At 43.6% G+C, this 17251-nt stretch overlaps 1 protein-coding gene across 1 annotated transcript in view; it reads left to right on the forward strand.

The window, feature by feature from the left end:
* Window positions 1-17251, forward strand: part of hmcn2 (hemicentin 2) — a 39504-nt gene that overhangs the window by 9537 nt on the left and 12716 nt on the right. The window contains exons 13-44 of the mRNA XM_026321193.1: window positions 257-384; window positions 1036-1149; window positions 1234-1392; window positions 1481-1672; window positions 2754-2849; window positions 2988-3115; window positions 3209-3353; window positions 3831-3943; window positions 5269-5428; window positions 5551-5710; window positions 7917-8044; window positions 8228-8479; window positions 9292-9375; window positions 10973-11164; window positions 11250-11380; window positions 11547-11691; window positions 12012-12138; window positions 12238-12395; window positions 12824-13102; window positions 13183-13325; window positions 13553-13703; window positions 13900-14115; window positions 14229-14342; window positions 14461-14648; window positions 14731-14827; window positions 14966-15127; window positions 15223-15336; window positions 15523-15719; window positions 16070-16151; window positions 16229-16360; window positions 16450-16593; window positions 16701-16860. Of these exons, the coding sequence (XP_026176978.1) occupies window positions 257-384; window positions 1036-1149; window positions 1234-1392; window positions 1481-1672; window positions 2754-2849; window positions 2988-3115; window positions 3209-3353; window positions 3831-3943; window positions 5269-5428; window positions 5551-5710; window positions 7917-8044; window positions 8228-8479; window positions 9292-9375; window positions 10973-11164; window positions 11250-11380; window positions 11547-11691; window positions 12012-12138; window positions 12238-12395; window positions 12824-13102; window positions 13183-13325; window positions 13553-13703; window positions 13900-14115; window positions 14229-14342; window positions 14461-14648; window positions 14731-14827; window positions 14966-15127; window positions 15223-15336; window positions 15523-15719; window positions 16070-16151; window positions 16229-16360; window positions 16450-16593; window positions 16701-16860 (4791 nt within the window). The remainder of the gene's footprint in view (window positions 1-256; window positions 385-1035; window positions 1150-1233; window positions 1393-1480; window positions 1673-2753; window positions 2850-2987; window positions 3116-3208; window positions 3354-3830; window positions 3944-5268; window positions 5429-5550; window positions 5711-7916; window positions 8045-8227; window positions 8480-9291; window positions 9376-10972; window positions 11165-11249; window positions 11381-11546; window positions 11692-12011; window positions 12139-12237; window positions 12396-12823; window positions 13103-13182; window positions 13326-13552; window positions 13704-13899; window positions 14116-14228; window positions 14343-14460; window positions 14649-14730; window positions 14828-14965; window positions 15128-15222; window positions 15337-15522; window positions 15720-16069; window positions 16152-16228; window positions 16361-16449; window positions 16594-16700; window positions 16861-17251) is intronic.

The raw sequence follows: 17251 nt of genomic DNA on the forward strand, positions 1-17251 counted from the left end.
GTCATTATGTTTCACTTTTACCAAATGTGCGATTGCCGGATCTTGCATGCATCACTCTGGAGGTTTACATTTACTGATCTTTTTTTGTCCCAAACCACATGTATGTTATATGTCTGTGACACATTCAAAGAAAAAAATTCTCTCAAGACTCAAGAATAGCAGAAAGGTTTAGAGATGAATTTCATGTACATCTGCACATGTCATCATGAAAAGTCAACAGTGAACAAACATGAGTTCTGTTGATTGTATGGTACAGGCTGAGTCTAAACCAATATGGAGTTCTGACCATTAAAGGGGCCCTTCCAGAGGATGCTGGGAACTACACTTGTCTGGCAACCAATGAGGCTGGGACTGCCTCTCAGTCTGTGTCACTTACATATGCAGGTAAATCAACATATTGATTGATGCAGGTGTCTGAATGGGGAGGTGAAGACATGCTGTTGTTATAGTGATCATTTTTACCATTTGGAGTATCTTTTTTTTACATTTCTGTTATGAAACAATTTGCATGAATTTTCAGACTTAAAAAGGCAACACATTCACTTATGTGCTGTGGACTACTGCTCAGCTGAATCTGATTTGAATCAGTGTGAATAATATCCAGTGTGAGTTGTGCAGTGGATTTGAGGCGAGCGAGCGTGTCCACATGCTGTCCTGTCTCACACGATAGAATATTTCTCTCCTTGTCTTGCGAGTGCTGACAGTTATAGGCTTGATGTTTCAGCCATGGCTGTCAGCACTGACAGACTATGGCAGCCTCTTCCTGGGGTGTGCTGGTATTGTTTTGTCTGAGTGTCATTTTTCACAACATTAATCCTTCAGGGAAGCAAGAGCCTTGTAAGATAGAACATCTTATGCTTTGAGCTCAGCTGTCTACCTGTTCCAAAATCATCTATTCCTGCTTTGTGTACACACAATGTGTGAAATCTAACATTTATATTTACCTCAGGCTTTTCTGCACCTATTGCTGGTTTAATCTGACATTACATTACTACAGTTTCTACTGCATCTGTAGCTGCCTTTTTATATCTCCAGAGGTGCCAAGAATCACAGTGGTGCAACAGGTTGTACTTGTATCTGTTGGTGGTGATGCGACTCTGGAGTGTAAAGCTGCGGGCGTTCCTTCTCCCCTTGTTCACTGGTTCAAAGGTAAGTTCAGGTCAAATACTGTGTCTACAGTAAAAATACTGCTCCATGTTGGAGACCATTAGGTGCATTTTTCTCTGCTTCCAGGTGAGCTTGAGGTGGGCTCTGCTCCTTACGTTGAGCAGGATGCACACCGTGGGACCCTGCACATTCGAGGGGTGCAGGAGATTGATGCTGGTCAATACAACTGTGTGGCCAGCAGCTCCGCCGGAACCTCCACTGGCACTGTTACTCTGGAGATTGGAGGTGAAACTTCAGTGTTTCACAAAATTCTCATTTGTCTCTCAAACTTACATAAAGGAAAATCCATCCAATGTCATTCTTCTTTCCACAGCAAGTCCACTGTTCTCTGAGACACCAGTTGATGTGACAGCTAATGTAGGGGAGAATATTGCCCTCCCCTGTGTTGCCCGAGGTCTCCCGCAGCCCACAGTGACCTGGAGCAAGGAGGACGGCAGACAGATTCTTAGGACAGACAGCCACAGTCGAACGGTGCAGCTGGAGAATGGACATCTTCTAATCCAGAGTAAGTTATCCATGAAACACTATCACAGCAAAGAGCTTTGGTCTGCAGTGCAGGCACAGCTGCTGACTTACACTGACTGGCATGACTCAAATTTTCCAAGTGATTATATATAGAGGATGTGGAGCCTTTCATATCAAATTCAGTCAACATTTCTTAAGAGAGTGGTGCAACAAAGATGTGATTACATTAGATGTCAACAGTAAAGTTGTAGCATATAGATGGCTCTCAAAATATTATTAAATATACATTCTGGAAAAGCACTACTCCTACTTTGTGAAAAAAACTCACCTTAAAAGTGCCACATAAATTTAATGCCATTAATCATTCAGCAAGAGTAGTGCAGTAGTATTGTCCCTTTGTCCATTCACTGACAGAGCCAATGCTTCTCAGTACAAGGGAAATTTAAGCTGTGGACTCTGGAGGCCTTCCAGCCAGCAATATCCAGCAATATATAATCTTGACCTCTGAAGGTGATTCTTTGTGCGCTAGAGACTAAATGTTTATAAAGTGCATAATATTACATTAGAGAGGAAGTGACATATGTTGCTTCTGTCACTGTTTCCATTTGTGTCGACAGCCGTAATAACTTCAATCTGTTGTAGATGTTTTTTTTTTAACCTGCCATTGTTTTAAAAAATGTCTCTGTCCTTATTGTGTGACACTCAAACTCCACCATTTCTCACTGTCCCGCACCTCACCTTCTACTTGAACGCCTAATGACTTGTCATCAGCCATTTAAACATCAGCCAGACTATCTAAACACAAGAACTGAATCATATTTTGACCTTCCAGCAAATAATCTCCAGGGAATATACTGAGTGGGACATGTGTGTCATCAGACTGACAGCTGAGCCAAACCCATTAATCCCATTATTTTCTAATTTTAACTCTTAATTACAGTGCAGTCAAACCAAAAATACCACTTGTTACTGAGTAGAGGACTTAACTGCTATTAGTGTGGACTTCTTTTCTAGATGAACTGTGTTCTTGCTCAGTGAGAGCAGTGATCTTGTCTCAGATGTTAGGAGTGTGATGTGTACGTAAAGATGATGAAATAAGTGCTTTGTGTGTTTTACGTCAGGCATCTGGCTGGATGATGATGGTCTGTACATCTGTGAGGCCAAGAACCAGTTTGGAACCATCAGGGCTGAGGCCAGAGTTAGTGTCACTGGACTGGGTAGGCTGCTTTATCTTTTTGTGCTACCGTATATGCATTTTAGAAAGATCTGCAGCAACACCAAAGCCAATTGTAACAGTAAAATACATTTCCCTGCATTTATCTATTATTATTGTCTTCCACTTCCTTTTCCTGCAGAGCCACCTCTCTTGGCCCAGGGTGCCCCTGTTATCACCACTGGCATCGGTCAGTCCCTGAGTATACCTTGCATGCTGTTAGATGGAATACCTCTTCCTGAGAGACACTGGGTCCAGAATGGGAAACCTGTAAGACTGGCTAACATGTAACTCTTAAATATGTCTGTTGCATGGATCATATCTGTTTTCCTGTGTGACGGCAGCTTTTTTGCCTTTACACAGGTTCAGCTAAGTGGGAGGGTGTTCTTGAGGAGTGATGGCAGTTTGTACATTGAAAGAGCCGCCCCAGAGGATGCTGGGACGTATGTTTGTACCGCGGTGAATGTAGCAGGCTCCATGAACATCACAGTGACCCTGGAGGTCCACGGTAAGAGAATATCTTAAAGGGGAAGTCATATATTTTTGAAAAGCCTTATTTCTTTATCACTAAACGTTGTGAAGGTCATTCATGATGACCACAAGCCACAGCTAGTAGTTGATTGGTTTCACTCAGATACTCCAGAAAGTCATTCCTGAATGCAGTTTGTCCACGCTGGAGACATAGCCGATTTCGACTGGACAGTCTAGACATAACAGTGCTGACTCAGCATGAAAAACAATAGCTCAATGACTTGACCACCTGCTGTCTTTATAATGAGCGTGTTCATTTACTGCATGCTTTGATGAAAGGGTCATCTTGTTCATTGGCATGTAATGACAGACAAGCCAGATTACAGCTCATCATCGGTTTGTAATGAAGAAATGCCTCAAGCGCTGATTCTTCAGGCTGGTTAAGACCAGTGATAATGCTGTGGGCCTGCTTCTTCATGGCCAGCTGTGCTTTTCTGACCTACTTCTTCCACAGTGCCCCCTGAGATCAACACTGGTCCATACCACTACATAGCCAATGAGGGTGTAGCCATCACATTATCATGCGAGGCTAGCGGAGTTCCCAAGCCAAATGTTGTCTGGTCCAAGGTAGGAGGTCACACTCTCTCACACATCTCCTCTTTTCTTAATGGCTGCTATGGCTGCATCCCAAAAACTCATGCACGACTAATTGGCTAGCTCTGATTCCCACAACATTATCTGGTGATACTGGCATCCGTTCCGCTTAGCATGAATCATCATTAAGACTTTGTAAATAGTTGTGGTAATAACAGCTAGGTCGCATAGTTACAGTCAAACAACAGCAAAGATCATAATTCAGTTCTGCAATAGTGATGAGATGTAGATATTTTTGTAAATGTTGAGTTTAATTTTCAGTCAAAGCAATTATCACTGGGCTATAAACATAAGATGATAGTAACGATAATAGCAGTCACCTTATTCTAATAATTCATTATCTTATGATTTAGTGTAAATTAAATCATGTCCCTCAGAAATTATTTTAAGTGCATTTTAAAGAGCAAATGAATTAGTTAGCATTCAGTTTTATTCTGCACTAACATCCTTAGTTGTCAGCACTTCCTTCAGTGGTAGTACTTTGACTAAAAATACATAAATATTTGTTCCCTTGTCATAGCTTATGTTAAGATAACCCTGTCTCTCTTTTTGGCCTTTTTTCCTCTGATTTATCACAATGCCAGTAACAATAACACTTTGCATTGCAATCAGGACTTGATTAACCTGACCAAGAAAGATGTAACCATGGCAACTTGTCATTTTGCTGCCTGACTCTGAGAAATCACTCAGTATTTTTATTATACCTTAGAAATCTATTTAAAACCTTTGTCACAGCACCTTTCAGTGCAAGACTGGAACAAAAGGAAACTCTCAAAGATTGTAAGCAGCTATTCACCCAGACTTCAGTATAATCATATAAAATGTATGTCATGGTTTTAGCCAGTCCTCAACCATTAAAGTCAGTGGTGTGACCCTTCCCATGAAGATGTAAACAGATGAAAGTTATTCCAGAATAAATACCCCAGAATAAATACCCGACACCATTACAGTCAGCAATACTGAGTGTGGTCAACATGCTATTGTTTGCTATGTCAACAGATTTTTTTCTTGCATTTCCCCAAACATTTTCAAATGAGTGCTAAGTACATTTCTTTCCTTGTCAGATACAAGTGAATCTGTAAAAGCAATTTTATGTTCAAAGCCAGTGCATGTGCAGCAGGTTGCACATTCTGCAGATGGAGAGCGACCGGAAGGGGTGCTCAGCCTTTAAAACCATTAGCTGGATGTCTAAGACTGGGTTGTAAATCTTAAACTTAGCTTAGTGTCCTTGCACTGTTGTGTAGGAAGGTTGTACCAACAGTATATTCTGTCGGCATTTCTGTCTGCTGTTTGTTCAGGGGAGGCAGACTCTGCCCAAGGACCATTCCTCTCTTCAGTCTGACCCTGCCGGATACCTCCACATCCCCCACCCCACTGCTGATGATGCAGGCATCTACATCTGCACCGCCACCAGTCCTGTGGGCTACGCCAGCCGAGAGATCCAGCTCAGTGTCAACAGTAAGGCAAATAAAAAATTTGACCGCAGTCAAATAAACATGGCATGATTTGATGCAGAACAGTCTGATCTTTGTTCGTTCAGATGAATATTGAATATTTCAACCTTTTTCCCTTTTCTCAAGCCTTGCCTAAGATCATGGGTGTGAGTGGCCATGACAACACAGTGAAGATGGCTGCAGAGGTGGGGACAGAAGTTGTTCTCCCATGTGAGGCCGAGGGAAGTCCCTCTCCACTTGTCACATGGAGCAGAAATGGGCATCTCATCCCCCCTGTCACAGCTGGGTAAGATGAAGTCTTACTGACTTACTGACATCTGACTCAAGGTGGCTGCCATTCTGAGCTTCTGCTCATGTTTGGAGTTCATTTGTTGAAGTCTTTTGAAGAGCAGCTAGGCAGAGGCAGCTACAGTCCACTGGAGAGTTGTGCGCGGGCTTCACATGTTGGCTAAAGTCAGGAGAAACATCTGGTCTCACATAGTTCACTGATTCCCAGCTTTCATGTGTGGTCACTGTGGGTGCAGACAGGCTGGCTGACGCAGGACACGCTGGATAGACAGACACCAGACTCAATGGTTTTGGGTAGATAGAAGAATGATGGAGGAGGATGGAAAGCTGTGTTGACTCGAATACAGTATGATTTCTGTGGGGCCAGCTAGAAAGAACAGGTGGGGGTGTAGTGGGGTATGGCAGGAAGAGGGGAGGAAAATGAACTGACAGGAGAAGAGATACAAGCAATGTCTGCCTGATGTTCAAATTCCCTGTGGTGCTTCAGCAGTAAAACAACATGCTGACTCTTTACTGGTCCCGTTTGATGAGAATAACACATCTCTGTGAACAACCCCCACAATGAGCCCAAGCTTTGCATATGCAGGACATGCGGAAACAGGCAGGCTGTGTAAAGAGATTTATTCTCTCCAGCTACACACGGAGGGTCAGAGGAAATGACCAGGGGTGCTAATTGTTGAAATAACTCAAAGCAGTGGGCAGCAAATTCTCTGCCAACGCCATGTGTTTAGCCTAGTACTGGCAAAAAGACAAGGGAGGTAGGTGGGTGAAGACACAGAGCTGTTCGGGCCAGGTCAGTGGTTTTGTTCACCATAAACCTAATCCTGATGAGACCAATTTGTCTCAGTTAGTGTCTGTGTCAGACTGTGTAAACGGATGACTTGACACCAGTGTGGGGCGTGATGGATGGGCAAGTGGGATGGTTTTTGTCTCATGTGTTTGAGCTTGTGTCAGTCTGTGGTAGCGCTGAGCGGCAGCACTGCAGTCTGAGCACAGACTGACCACTGCAGAGGCAGTCATTGGGTTACAGCGTTGAATGATGTTACCTCCTCTAAGGCTGTTGGAGGAGGCAGAATTACATAGCACCATGTGTGAACGCATTGGTGCTTTTAGCTCATTTCCACTTAACTAAACATGTTGTTATAAATCAGTTACTTAGCAGATACACTTCAACCAAGATAAAGTACAGAGGTGTGTTTATACTTGTGTACATTATGTATATAGCTTTTAATGGGGTGTAGCTGCTGACCTACATTTAACTACTTTAACCTACGTTTGTCTGCTGGTGTTGTTTTTGCTTTGAAGCGTGGCTTTTGGAGAGGAGGTTCATGCAAGTGATCATGTCCATCTGTCCACATCTTTGTCCGGGAGAAACATCAATAAAACAACTGAGCTGCTCTCCACATAGTTGTTCTCAGGAAGACAAACCATATTAGTTATGGAGACTTTGACCATGACCTTCCATCCAAATGAACTGTATTTTCTTACTCCTTAGTAATAAACAAACAGCATTTTCTATACATATTATTATTCCCAACAGTAAGAAACGTATTGATTTTTGGGAGCCTTTCCCACAGTGACATCATCAGGTAAAACACTGACTAGTCTTTTATGCTGTAACTACCCCCAAAAAATGACATCTGTGAAAGTAACAACCCACTGGAGAGACTGCAGAGTCCTGAGGAAGGTCCAAACACCACATAGGAGCATAGTATTTAAAAAAACCCAAACGTGAATATGTATCAACAACTTTACAATATATTTCTGTCACATCCCCTTATGTTCAGAGCTCAACAAATCACATTTACAGTGAAGAAAGTACAGAACAGTGGATACTGTACCATTATGCCCCATTCTTTATCACACTTCTTAAAATTTGCACTGCTCAGTGAGATGTGTACTGTTTTAATCAAATCAAAATAGTAATTGAAGCAGGACTGTGGCATTGGTTGATATTATATACATTAATATACTGTACAGTAGTACAGATGCCCAGTACTGTTAACACTAGGCAGCCTTTCTAAGTATTTTATCATTTATCTGCTCATGATGTTTTATGTGTGCTCCATAATGTAGACTAGAGAAAAACATCACCTCAAACTAGGAACATCTTTTCTCTGAAAATACAGTGTCTGTAGTCCTTCAGTGATTCTCAAAGCTTTGTGTTTTCTCCATCTCTGCCCTTGACCCCTACCACTCCCTAGGTTCACTGTTTTGCCTTCAGGCTCTCTGAAGATCACTGATGTGCGTCTGATTGATAGTAAGCTATACACCTGCACTGCAGAAAACCCAGCAGGCAACGTGTCTCTAAGCTACAATTTACACATTCAAGGTAACTCCACAGGACTTAATTAAAAGTTGAACTTGTTAAAAATCCCTAATATTTGTGTTTTCAACATGACATTGTAAATGCTGTAACATATTGTAACATGTGTAAAATATGTGAGATATATAGATAAACAGGTTTAATGGATGTGGTGTGACAGGCATTTAGGATATTTGCTTTTGCCCTAAGCTAAGCCCAGGATTCAGCCAGCACCCCCCATCCTGAAAGCCCTGATTGGCCAAACAGTGATTCTGCCATGTGTGGTCCAGGGTGAGCCAAGCCCTGAAGTCAGCTGGTTTTACAATGGCCGTCCTCTTGGGGTCAAGAACATCACACCCCTCAGGATCCCACAGGTCAGCCTTGCTGACCAGGGCACCTACCAGTGTGTGGCCAAAAACAGTGCTGGTCAAGAGACCTTGGAGATCAAGCTGGAAATACTTGGTGAATATCAGCAGTTCAGTTCTTTAAAATGTTTGTACCTGAACAATATTCTGTATATGCTGCTTATTCTCTCTCATCCTGATGTTGTTCCTAGCACTGGCCATATGAACATTTAGACAGTGTTGCAGTTTTGTGCTCTCCCAGTCTTTAGTGATGCATGCTGTTGAGGCACAGTAGCTCCATGTTGAAGAAGATAGAAGATAAAAACATAGTTCTTTGTACAATAATGTCAGAAATTGGCCACATTCAGAGGGGGATTGAAAAAGCAGCATGAAGATGTGGTGTCATTCAAATATACAGATAACAGTGGACATTTTCCGACCATCTTTCCAGGAAGGTGTTCATAGTATTGCACTTGGTTGCTAACATAAAGGTTTTGACACCTGATTAAATGTTGGTACTCAACAGACGTCAGCATGGCTGTTAGACTTGTTCCAACCAGTTTGACGAGGAGGCTAACCTCTGATTGCTAGGGAGCACTGAACGCAGTGTGTTAAGTGTCAGCTTAATCAGAGATCTGAGGTGCAGTCATCATTTTCTGAGAACAGAGTTATTTCCCCTAACCACAAACCTCAGCGGTTTCACTAATACTTAGCCTGAGGTTGGTATTAACTGATTTTAAGAGTACCTGTGAGAGGGCTTAAATCTTCCACCCTCAACAGATCCTCAAGGGTTCTCCTCTCTTATATACCTACACTGGAACTTTTATTAGTAACTAGTGACTAATCTTTATTTCTTTGAATTTATTGTTTAATGCATCAGCTGCCCTTGCACTTGGAACCAGCATTTAATACGGTGTGTTGTCCACACAGAGGCCCCATCCTTCGCAGAACCTGGAGATGCCATCATGGAGAAAGTAGCAAACAGCAAGGTCGTCATCTCTTGCCCAGCTGGAGGTATGAAATGATTTAGAAATGAGTCAGCCTAAGACAGACTAAAAAGAACAGGGCAATGAAAGAGCAGCCATGTGGGGCCTAAAATAGATGTGTCACTTTCTAAGCTTTGTTTTTTTATGACATAGCAAGTGAAACTTCCACTTTAAAATCGCGGGCAGGTTTGCCTATTTGCTGTACTGTCCCAGCATAACGCTCCTTTGATGGTGCACAAACAGATATTGTTTGCATGTATTGTGTGTGAGCTGTGCCATGGTAACCAGCTCAGTGAGAGAAGGTGAGCAGCGTGTTTAATGTGGAGCAACAGCTGGAACATCAGTCTGCCTGCTGCCTCAGTGAGCCACATCTGCTTTCCTCTATGTCGGGGCCTGCTGGGAGAGGAATCCTAATTACAGGCTGTTGCTGACAGATGAAGGACTGAGATGTCTGAGGTCCACCGTCAAGCACAGGAAGAGGAAGTTGTAGTCACACTAGCTCTCCCTCCATCGATGTCACGCCGGCAGACAGACTGCACCAGGCCTCAGAGACACTTGCACAGAAATGCTTGGTGCTCTTGACACAGTAGAGAGGCAGCCAGCGGCAGGAAACAAGGATCCCCTCATTGGCCTCTTGAGATCTGTCTGTATGAGGGAGATAAAGCACAGTCTGCTACAAAGTTATTATTAATTCACCAACAAGCGCATTGCATTTGACAAAGGTAATTATTTGAGAAACACATGGAAGACATAATCTGTGATTTCGTAAGCACCAGCAAATAAATAAAGTCTACTAATGAAATCTGAAATGAAATGAAATGAAATCTGTTAACATCTAAAACAAGATCTGGATGCATTTCCTCCCAGCAATGAGATAATTAACTTTGGAGCTCCTTAACTGTTAGCATGTGTTCAGAGAGGCAACGGATGATAACATCACCTTTTTAGTTGTGCTGCATCTTCTATGGTTTTGAATGGTGGAACAGCGCTGTGTTTAATTACCCTGCCTCATCTGTGGTGTTTGTATCTGTAACACATCTGTAAATAGATGAAGCCATGACATTTGGATCACTCTGCTGCACTGCTGTTTCAACTTGCTTCTTTGACCCTTGTCCTGGGAGTTAAATTGTTGTTAGGTACCAAATCTGCCACATTTTCCCCATAGCACCTTTCTCTAGTTGGCTAGTAGCTCTTTTCTACCCAGTAATCGACAGAACACATCTGTTTTAGGCTCCTGAGTGTTTTTGCACCAATGCCTTTGAACGACTTGTTCAACCACTCCTATTATTACCGCTCAAGGTCCTCACCTCAGTGTTTGGTAATAAATCCTGGTGCTGGTATTTAAATCCTACATCTTTCCACAATTCTGTGTCTTTTCATGTAAATCTGACCTAGAAATCTTAAGCTTGCAGGCTACAAGGACTCCAACCATTTTGGCACGCTCCCTCTGCTGTCCCACTGTCCAACAGATAAATGTAGAGCTGGCTTTTTCTACTCTGGGCTGCTTGCCCATTAAGTTCTCTTGTAGAGAAGCAGAGGCGAGGGAAGTAACTTCTCTTTCTGTCAGACGTGATCAATAAAGCTTCTTTTTTACTCACTCTGAATATGTGTCTTTACACCTGCAGGTTCACCTCGTCCCAAGGTTCGCTGGTTCAAGAATGGCCTGGAGATACATCCCGAACAGTCCGAGTTTTCTGTAGCGAGGGATGGAGCTCTTGTAATTAGCACAGCGTCTGCCAGCCACAGTGGGGACTTCAAGTGTGTGGCATCCAATGAGGCCGGCTCGGTGGAGAGAAAGACGAGGCTAAAAGTAAACGGTGAGAATTTGGCTGTCCTTGCTTTCTCTTCTGTGAGCAAAATACGCAGCACACAAATCATCCCTTTCTTTTTGTACCATTCTAGTTCCTCCTGAGATTCAAGATGATGGCCAGACACTGAACCTCACTGTCATCTTGAAGCAGCCCCTCACTCTGGGCTGTGATGCCTTTGGGATCCCCTCCCCAATAATTACCTGGACTAAAGATAATCATCCTGTGAGTTTTTTCATCTTAAATTCCTATTTACAGTAAATGTAACAGTCAGGCCACATGTAAATACTGTATGTTGTGTTGATATCTAGCTGTACAGTGCCCCCAAGTGGCCATCTTTCTGATTACAGTTAAACCCTAGGATGCACTAAGCTGGTTTCTCTATGTCCAGGTGGACACTCCTGGTGTGTATCTGCAGAATGGGAACAGGCTGCTCAGGATCTACAGAGTTCAGCCTGAACATGCGGGACAGTTTGCCTGCACAGCTCAGAACAAGGCTGGAGAGGCCAGGAGAGAATATAACATAGTGGTGCAAGGTGATAGCAGCTTTCACAGACTGGAGGAGTAACAGTAGAGTGGGAGGAAAAGACAGATGTAACGATAACTACCACATTAAGGGGAGAGTTAAAAAAGATATTAAAGTTTAATTAAGCTTTAATATTCCATAATTTATTATCCTGAAAGTTATCATTGCCTTAATACATACAAGGCTAATTGCTAATGTCAGTGCTAACGACCTCATTAATAGCTAAACTAGTGATCATTATCTCATTTAGCATTTAGATCGACCTCATAAATACTTTAACATTATGTGAACAAACCAGTGTACTTCTGGTGTATGTGTAAACTGTTGCAGCTCCACCAGTGATCTCAGGAACATCCAGGTTACAGGAGGTAACTGTGGTACTGGGCCAGGAAGTGGAGTTTCAGTGCAAAGTGAGCGGGCACCCAGCACCCAGAGTGGAATGGAGCCGCGATGGAGAGTAAGCTTCACTCTAACACAGTTTATTAAGACGTGACATTTGGCAGCACATGCAGTATTTATCATATTGATTGCATCTACCATTCTCTCCTCTCTCCAGGGTTCTGTCCCGTGATGGAGACCCCCATGTGGAGTTCTTGGAGGAGGGTCAGGTGTTGAAGGTGAAGTCAGTAAGACTGAGGGACCAGGGTCTTTACCAGTGTCTGGCCAGTAACAACGCAGGAACTCAGATGCGTCAGTTCAAGCTCACAGTGCAAGGTCTCTACTTTTCTCCTGACTCTTTGTAAAGACACAAACTGTTCACAACCAGAATCACAGCCTGAATTAAACTTATATTCCCTTTTAGTTAAGTCCTATACACGGTAAAGACAAAGTAAAGAAACAAGAAAGTAATACAACCCTAGGTTAGCAGGATATTGAGTTGATTTCTTTCTCTCCAAGAAAGTAGTTACAGGGTGTAACATCCTGATTTGACTTACACCACATGAATCCCTATATGCATGGCTCTGTGTCATCCAAAGACCATTAGCTCTAATTATCCAAGTACTGCATACTGTGTTTCTGTTTAAGAGAATCTCCTGCACAAACCAGGTCAGTGCCATGTGGGTCTAGTCCTTCTGTGCTCTGGGTGTGTAAAAATCTTACTGGCTGTTAAACATAAATATTTTTTCTGTGTTTTTCTCCAGCTCCCCCCAATATTAAGGGTCCCAATGAGACCTCTGAGGTGTCAGTGGTCCTGGGTTTCCCCATAGTCCTCCCTTGTGATGTTGAGGGCTCACCCACACCCAGTATAACTTGGCTGAAGGACAACCAACCCATCGTGTCCAGTCCCCAACTGACATACACCCGCGGAGGGCAGGCTCTACGTCTGGGTTCGTCACAAGGAGACAGCACTGGCCTCTACACCTGCAGGGCCACAAATCCAGCTGGCACCGCCATCAAACATTATTCTCTAAGCGTTCTGGGTAAGTGACATCTGCGCTACTAAAAAATCCAGTGTGTGAGACGACTTTTAATGTTTGTTTTATTATTTTCTCCTCATCAGTCCCACCAAAGATAGAGGGTGACTCCACATCTTTGACGTTTGGTGGTCAGGAAACGAAAGTACGGATCAATGCGAGTTTAACTCTCTCCTGCCTGGCCAAAGGTTTCCCAGAACCCAAGGTTCATTGGTTCAAAGACGGACAGGTGGGTGTGTCCTCCTAACAACCTCTGCATCTTTAAACAGGTTCAAACCTTTATCAGCCTCAGCTGGAAACCAGAATGAATTACAACAAGCTCAACAGAATTTACCACCTCCACTTTCTTTTCCTTGGCCAAAAGTATTTTCATGTGTAGCTTAATGTTTTTTGTACCATGTAGTATGTTCTGCATTTTTCATATTTCATTGTTTGATGTGTTTTCTTTGCTTTCAGTTGCTGAATGGAAGCTTCCATGCTGGCATTCAGGAGAGTGGCCACTTCCTCCACATAGAGAAGGCCACTCTGTCCCATGAAGGGCAGTACACCTGTGTGGTCACCAACTCTGCAGGGGAGGACAAGAGAGACTTTCATATCACCATTCAGGGTGTGTTGAAAGTCTGTGTATATATCTTCAGTTTCATGGTTGGAAATGTTTAAATGCAAACGTATTGTTCATTTTCTGTCTGATGTTAAAATGTTTTATATTACAATTAGCATGTGCATTTTTTTATTCATAGCTCTTGTGTATGTTGTGAATTAGTAGATAGTGTCGTGAACTAGGCATGCTGTTGTCTTGCTAGTTCCTCCGGTCTTCCACCGGTTGCCCAACAGGGAAGCAGCCTGGGGTCTGGGACAAAATGATGAGGATAATGAGGAAATGGTAGAGAAGCGGGAGGTGGTCCTAGGCCATCCAGTCAGCCTGTCTTGTGAGAGTAATGCCATCCCTCCACCCAAACTCAGCTGGTTCAAGAATGGGCGAAAACTCACCTCTGCTGATGGGGTGATGCTACTTCCAGGTCAGAGGAAACTCCTTCCTGTGTGATGGCAGTAAAAGCAAAATGTGTTTGTTTTGAATCACTGAGGCCTCATGGATAAATCTGCTGCTGCCTGTATGGGTTTGTCTTCTCAGGTGGACAGGTGCTACAAATTGCCCGAGTGCAGAAGGAAGATGCTGGAAAGTATACATGTCAGGCTGTTAATGAGGCTGGAGAAGACCACATGCACTTTGAACTGGAGATCCTAGGTAAGCAAGTGCATGTGCATCATTTCATTTTAATTAAATTGTATGCAACAATCTGTTTACATGGGAATGATACAAAATTATTTCTGAAGGGATGTCTGATGTGTTTTCACCTCCACAGTCCCTCCTGTGATCATGGGAGCATCAGAGGAGTTTATGGAGGAAATAGGAGCAGTGGTCAACAGCACTGTAGTCCTGCACTGTGATGTGGCCGGACACCCTGCTCCAGTTATCTCCTGGCTGAGAGATGGGCAGCCAGTGGACACAGACTCACAGCACCACATCAGCGAGGATGGAACACAGCTCCAGGTTAGTAATAGTTGAAATGGTATTGTTGAATACAGCTATGACATGTTGTACCAAGGAGTAACGCTTCACTCTCATTTTTCAGCTCCTCAGAGTCCAGGTTTCAGACATGGCTGGATATTTATGTGTAGCTGAGAACAAAGTTGGAACAGTTGAAAAGCTGTTCAGTGTGACAGTACAAGGTAAGAAATATGTGTAAAGCCAAATGGATTTACCACTAGGACAGATGCATCTTTCAGCTCTTGTATTTTATGTTCTGGCCTGAAAACAGGCACGCTGATTTGTAGCCTCTACAACACAGCTTCTGTTTCCTCCTTCAGTGCCTCCTAGAATAATTGGCCCTAAGGAAGAAGAGGTTGGTGTGATAAAGGGCCACATGGTGTCTTTGCTGTGTGACGTCCAAGCATACCCTCCTCCAGAAATCACCTGGACCAAAGATGGGCAGGTCATCCAGTTCAGCACCGCCATTCACGTTCTGCCAGGTCAGCTGTCTGCAGCATGTGCAACACACACACACACAGACAGACAGACACACACACACTTTACATGTGCATATTAACTTCATTTGTTTCTATAGGAGGCCAGATGCTGCAATTGCACAGGGCAGGACTTGCAGATGCAGGGCAGTATGTATGCACAGCCACCAACTCAGCAGGCCAGGACCAGAAGAGCATTCACCTCAGTGTTCATGGTGAGCAAACACATGGTGACCCAGCTGCACAATTCAGCCACATATGCAGATGATCAAATCTCAAAACAGTGTCTAAGCCAAAGATCTGTTTACCTCAAGCCATCTGTGACCGAGGATAGTTCAGGAGTGAATCATTGTGAACGCATCAAACTGACGTCATGCTCTGTCTGTATGTGCAAACATCAGTCCTGCCCACCCTGAAGCCCCGTCCTGATGCTGAGTCAGACTCAGTGACCCCACAGGTTGGCTCCTCAGTCACTCTGCGGTGTGAAGCCCACGGTGTTCCTGAGCCTGAGGTCACATGGTACAAGAATGGGCTGCAATTAGCTGCAGGGAACGGACTAAAGATGGATCGACACCAGCTGGAAATCGTAGGAGTTCAGGTCAGAAAATATGTTGTTACATAATATGTTTGAGTCTGGAAACATAATAAGACATTTTTCAAGTAGTCGAAGTAACTTTTGACAAGGTGCACAGGTATTCCGAGTCTATACAGAAACTATTTAAAAGTCTGAGGTATACATGTTCTTTCACTCTCATTGAGTAGAATAAAGATGCTCCACCTTCTATTTTTTAACTAAGTATATTTTAATCCTGTTTAAATCAAATGACCTGACTCAGAGCCCACGTACTAACTGGCTTTGCAGGAATGAGTCAAGACCTCTCTTTGACTGCAGCCTCTGCTCAAACTGCTCCTTTCCTCACCACACCAACCTTGTTTTTTGGTTCCTAGATGGCAGACGCTGGCACCTACACCTGCAAAGTGTCCAATGTGGCTGGACAGGCAGACAGGACATTCAGACTGACAGTTCATGGTGAACATATCTCTGTTGCCTAAACTCTAAACTATCTTCAGTATGTGCGGTTTTATTGTACAAATCTATTTCCACAGTTCCCCCTGTTATTACTGGGCCCCTCCAGGAGTCTCTGAACTACACTCTAGGCTCCCACGTGGCCCTGCTGTGTGAGGCCACAGGGGTCCCTGTGCCCAGCATCACCTGGCTTAAAGACAGAACTCCAATTGGTAAGGGGAAGGCAGTAGTAGGTGGGGTACAACTAGTATGGACTTGTCATGTGTGCAAGCTAGTTTAAGTGAATGTGGTTGTTGTCTAGAGAGCAGTTTGCAGTGGCAGTGGTCTGTTCGAGGGAACCGACTGGAGCTGGGGCCTCTCACTCTGTCTCATGCTGGAATATACACCTGCCTGGCCAAGAACATCGAGGGTCAAGCACAGAAAGACTACACTCTCTCAGTGCAGGGTATAGTGTTGTTTACAAACTCTACACAGTGACATACACATAACCCTGGAGGATTATTATTTGATCATTTTGAGTGTGATTTATGAGTAATTCTTCATCCTACTCAGTATCACCCACCATTCTGGACTCCATCCGCCCATCTGATGTGAGTGCACCTGTGGGAGAGGAAGTGGTCCTGGAGTGCAGAGCAACTGGAATCCCCACCCCACGCCTCAGCTGGCTGAAAGACGGAGTGACTTTAGGGGGATCAGAGAACCATCATATCACGTAACTCATTTACAGTCACTGCCTGCTCTTTAAATGCACACAGAATCAAATGGAGTAGTAGTAATATTTTCAGCAGAACACTGCTGAATTTATTTTACAAGCAATAAAAGATTCCATCAACACTATTCCCTGAAGGTTTGGGAAATGTTAGTGTTAGTGTTAATTATCATCATCGTCACCGACGATGCATTACAGAAGAATGTGCAGACAGACAAATGGAGTCCCCTGCCTAATTCCGTCATGGGGAACAGTAAGAGCAGCTGTTTTACAGCTGTTCAGTAGCTTCACGGACACTGCAACAGCATCAGTTAGAGAAAGCAAATTTGTGTGTGTGTGTCTGTAACTGTGAGAAAATCGTGGGACGGGGACGATGAGAAAATAATTCAGAGGT

Source organism: Mastacembelus armatus, chromosome 9, assembly GCF_900324485.2.
Source record: "Mastacembelus armatus chromosome 9, fMasArm1.2, whole genome shotgun sequence".
Classification (NCBI taxonomy): domain Eukaryota; kingdom Metazoa; phylum Chordata; class Actinopteri; order Synbranchiformes; family Mastacembelidae; genus Mastacembelus; species Mastacembelus armatus.